The following is a 5,083-nucleotide window of genomic DNA, read 5'->3' on the forward strand; positions in this document are numbered from 1 at the left end:
GAGAGAGAGAGAGAGAGAGAGCAATAGGAACTGTTTGTCTGTAGAACAACCGCATTTCGGTGTGTGTGGGAAGTGGTTTCCAATTGTTTCATTGTTTCAAGCGGTTTTCTCTACAAGGTTCTTGGAAGGGTCACGGAACCCTCTAAAGTAATTAAAGCATTGTTTTATTGCAGGTCCTAAACATGCTGCGGCGATTATGAAGCCAAAGCTTCCTCTATTTTTTGGCGAGTAAAAGCTGCGAGCAATTACTAGCAGTAGATATATATAGTGATCCCAGGCGTTTGATGTAATTATCGTCGACTTGCACAAACAGCGCTGAGTGATTAGAATAATACCCGCACTTTGATGGTTTATTTTGTCTTATAGCGAAGAGTCCCACTTTGTACTATCCGCCAAAATACACAGCATTGTTCCACGACGGTTGGGGATACACACGGAGTCGGGGCGAGATGCGCGTGCCATAAACATAACAAACCACTGCAGAAATAATTCCAAACAATCTTTAAAAGGAACCAAATCATATGGCAGTTTTTAGTAAGCAACTATTCAGACTCAAACTTAGTTTTGTCCCTCATAATTACTTCAGGACTTATGTAGCTCAGAGGTCTGCCCTTACATGAAACTCAAAGAGCTGAACGCTCAGAGGTCTCCACGGCTGACATTCACAAGGCGTCAAGTGAAATCAGATGATAGAACTGTTTTTATACCTATTCTTTCTAATATCCAGTTTGCTGTTCTTTGAGAAAGATTTTTTTCTTTTTAAGTGAGTTTTTTTAGTTATAGAAAGACAAGCAGGCAATGTTAGCAGCTCGTGTGGTGAAGTTTTTACCATGTCCAAGGTAAATTGACGATGTTTTTCTCACCCAGAGTCGACATTCATTTGACACGTACCTTACGTTTCCACTACGCCCGGTATGCATGATACACAGTTTGGAATGACGTAGTTCTTATTAAGGCGACAATTTGCTAATTTTTTCCTGACAGTTTGGAGCGAAAAAGCGCTGTTTATTGGGTGGGATAGTTCAATGTCTCTTTGACGTACGTTTAAATGCCACTAGGGCTTTTCGTACTCACACAGACTGAGAAGCATAATTTCACATATCATTGTTTACTACAAGGCATTGTTTTAATAGAAATAAGTAGGCAGGAGACTTACAAAAAATGAGGAGAAGTACAGTTCAGAGGCCTTGCTCTCTATTGCATTTTCCCAGAGTTCAGGAGTACTTTTCTACGTTGTAGTCGGTCACACGGGTTTGATCGAGTTTCCTAAGTTGAAATGATGTCACCGTCATGATGGTCGCCAAGTGCTTACATACTTGGATGAAAAAAAGTTTAATTTAGTAATTCAGACGATCTTAATTCTTCTTGCGCTGTTTATCAATAACACTGTTCAGAGATAGATCCTGAATAACATTGCTCGTGATTGGCATATTGAAGTGCGTATTAAGCAATAAGCGACTGAAGAGAGAAGTAAGTGCCGGAGTAAACACTTGATTGTTGCAATCTGGCAATGAAACGAATAAGAAACACGAACATGCTGAATTCATTCCCATTCTCGTGGTCTGTAAAAACGTAAATGCAGAGCAGGGTCTTTGAATTATTTGAATTAATATTTAGTAGACTAAAAGTTTTATAAACAGGAAGAAGGGCAGTTTTAAAGCAAATCTACTTGAGTTGTAGGATCCTTCAAGTAAGAGGGAGCAGGCCTAATGCAATAAACTAAATTAACACTTAATAGTTCGAATCTCATATATTTTAGCGAGAAGCTTTGTGTGCAGTCACGTCTAAAATTACATATTTACAGGAAAAAAACGTTTCTATCAAAAACAGAAATATTCACATACTTACAAAAAATAACCTCGCTCAACTTGGCACCAGGCATCTTAAGATTTTAATCCTTAAAAGGGAAATATTATAACAGGTAATTAAATAGATGCAGTCTATTATACAGTACATAATAACTTATAGCTTCATTTTTTTATACTATGTACACTATTCACAATAATCACAGTGTTTGGGCTTGCACAAAATGTTAGGAGTCTTTGCAACCACAGGAGCATGCGGTAATGACTGGGTACTGAATTGGAATCCATTGACAAGTCCTCCCTCCCTGACAATGCCACCGTAGTAGCGTCAGATACTTGGAGCCGGAGGGTTTACATGTCATCCCCTCAGGTATAGAACACGAGCGTCCGTTATAACACCGCCCCTCTCTTAGCCAGCGTGGCCAAAATCGAACCCCTAGATCCTTCCAGACGTAATTCACTGGGCAGTACGTGTAGGCCCACAGTAAACGCTGGAGTTTTTTGCTTAATCTATGTCCAATTTTTGTTTTAATATTAGGTCCCTCTGGAAGATGCAGAACACTAAAATCCATATTTCTAATAGAATGTGGCATCTTTCCCGTGGGCCGGCGGTTGTTTTTAAAGTCATATTCCAGCGTTCCATTTGGTGAATAAATGCTTTCATACGGCTGTCTTGTAGACATATACAGCGGCTCGTACTTATCCCCTAAAAGTTTCAGTAACGTTTCTTTGTCGAAATCCTGAAAGCTTGGATCCAGGGAAGTGTCTTCGGACTCTAATAAGGGAGGTACAGGCAGTTTATCCGAGGGTTCAGGTTTGAGACCCACGAGCCAAGAGTCAGGAATGCGCGCGCCCCGATTGCCGTCGTCATCTCCGTCACCACCCCCATCGCTATTGCTCCGGAGTTTTTTGAATAATGTGGACTGTAGCAAGTCCACGGGTGTGGCGTCCACCACAGGTAAACGTGAGAGCAAGAGGACCCCACAGCCTATCCACAGCAGTTCTCGTAGTCCCCACATGATTCTAGGGGAAACCTCTGAAATCATATCATATATGACATTAATCCGCAATTACGACTGACGATTACATGTGCTTAGTCGACCTAAACAAGACATAATGTGATTGCGTCAAAGCAAATTAATACTTACATGAAAACACAATCGACACATCATTATTGTATTAATGACGTCCGCATATCGCGCAACCTACCTGTTTTCTCAATTATGTCGTCCCACTTAATAGAGGTGTGTGCGTTTTCTGGGATTAATCCAGTATTCCTGATTAAGCTGAATCGTGAATGAATGTAAATCCTCTGGCAGGCTGTGAGTGTTGAAGTGTGCGGTCTGCATGCGTGAAGTAGCAGATCCCTTAGCCGCAACCATGTGTGCCTTCACAACTCCACCGCACGTCAGGGCTGATCACTTTCTGACGTGGAAAACTTAATCAGCGCAGTACGTCAGCCTCCAACGCTGTGCTTTTCTGAACCGAGCTCTAAGGGTAGGAGGAATATATACCTTGGCGTGTCACTCTAAAGCTGAGTGAACAAAATGTAGCCGCGACGCCAGGTCTAGACGAGCTACGCTGGTGGCGCTACGTTCTCATTTGCTCAAACCTCATGGAAATTTGTTAAGGCGCGGGCTTCTCATTAATCTGTGTGCATTGAAAATATAATGCCTTCAGTGAACACAGAGATAAAAGTCACGGGTGTGTAGAGCTGTCTTTTTTTGTTCCGTTTTTAATGAGGCGTGTCGATTGGCTTTCAATTTGCTATTTAATAGGTATCAATCCCGGAGGAGCCAATGACTACGAGGCACAAGGCCTACGTTTATTTTCATTGGCTGGACACTCTAGTAATACTTGAACTCCCCAGTTTTAACGTAAGGAACAGGAGATGGATTGAACTAAGGCGGCAGGAGCATTAGCTGATAATTCTGCCTTTTGATCAAAGTTTACTGGAGTCAGCGCTAGCGTAAACAGTCAGGAATTAACCCGACATATCGAAACGCAGCAAAGATAGCAATACAAAATGTGTTGCCGTCGAAGTAAACGTTGTTTTAACTTGTTATGTATTAATTTTCCTTTAGTGCAGCATGTAAGTATTTTCTTAAGGACGTAATCTCGACACACCGTTGTTTGAATTACATTGTGCAGCAATCTGTAAGCTATTGATCACAACTCTGCCCTTTACCATACGTGGGCGTGATCTCCTGTTATGTTCTCTTCATAGCCTACCCCCGTGACCGAGTCCTTTCCCACACTGTTGCTATTGGAATCACGGGAGACAGGTGAAAGCTGTGTAAAACACCAGATAATTCAAGAGGGTTTAGGGCCCCTCTTCCACCTAACTCCCTTCCCTCTTATGAACAAAGCAATTACTCGGGCACGAAAGTGCTAACAGTGTCGGCTTCTTGGCTCAAATATTTTATACAATTTCGCAAACAAGCTAATCTCAATACGAAGTCGCCCAAATCCACTACGCCTTTCTCAATCGGCGCAGGCCTTGTTTGCCAACGTCGATTTCAAGTTGATGCACTGGAAAAAACTCTTCTCCCAGAGAAAAAGATTGATTTAGATAAAAAAAAAATTACCTTGGGTTAATAAATTTCTGTGTTACAAATTTATTTGGAGTGTTTTTTGAGGAGGAAGGAGCGCTTCAGTGCGGCACGCAGCTCCTACTTTCATTCACGAGTCCAGTGGCACTTCAAAAGAGTAATATTTTGCTCTGTTTTCAAAGAAGTAATTAAAGATAAATTTACCGTTCTCGCATCTTTAGGAAGCTATAACCATAATGGATGTCTGAGTCATAAATAAATGTTCAATGGTTGTTCGGTTGTTGTACTTCAAAAGTAAAACGATACAAGGCCATGTTGTTATCCTAGTGTTGTTGACCGGCGGGAGGGGGGCTGCCCATCGACCAGAAATCCTCTGTCGCCGCTTCAGCCGCAATAAGAATTGATGAAGAAGAAAAGCACAAAAGCCGGAGACGGGATTTAATGGACACCAATAGGAATTAAGGCTTGTGAATAGTTACGAATCAATTGTCCGAAAAATTTAAGCTCCCACAATCCTTGTGATTAAGCTACGCGGGTTCACCGAGTTTGATCGTGAAGTTGCCCTCAGTTCTTCAATGAAGTCTAGCTGATAGCACAGCGGCGGGGGAGACATTCATCTAACGCGTTGCTTCATAACAAATGTGGCACTACCAATTTCTACCGCATGTAACCAATATACGTTGCTCACCTGTCAGCGAAGGTGCGTGCTCTTTGAGTATATTGCAA

The 5,083-nt window shown here is 41.8% G+C and overlaps 1 protein-coding gene across 1 annotated transcript; it reads right to left on the minus strand.

The window, feature by feature from the left end:
- Positions 1-1,735: 1,735 nt before the first annotated feature.
- LOC106176099 (noggin) lies at positions 1,736-4,261 on the minus strand. Its single transcript, XM_013558327.2, has 2 exons — positions 3,015-4,261; positions 1,736-2,841 (listed from the first exon to the last, which is right to left on the minus strand). The coding sequence occupies exon 2, from the start codon at positions 2,822-2,824 to the stop codon at positions 2,033-2,035; it is 792 nt and encodes a 263-aa protein (XP_013413781.1). The 5' UTR covers positions 2,825-2,841; positions 3,015-4,261; the 3' UTR covers positions 1,736-2,032.
- Between the last annotated feature and the right edge of the window lie 822 nt (positions 4,262-5,083).

This window comes from Lingula anatina, chromosome 2 (assembly GCF_051362555.1).
Source record: "Lingula anatina isolate TDL-2025a chromosome 2, LinAna3.0, whole genome shotgun sequence".
In the NCBI taxonomy this organism is placed as follows: domain Eukaryota; kingdom Metazoa; phylum Brachiopoda; class Lingulata; order Lingulida; family Lingulidae; genus Lingula; species Lingula anatina.

Coding starts and splice junctions, on each gene's coding strand:
- LOC106176099 (XM_013558327.2), bottom strand. CDS start 2,824: ATGTGGGGACTACGAGAACTGCTGTGGATAGGCTGTGGGGTCCTCTTG.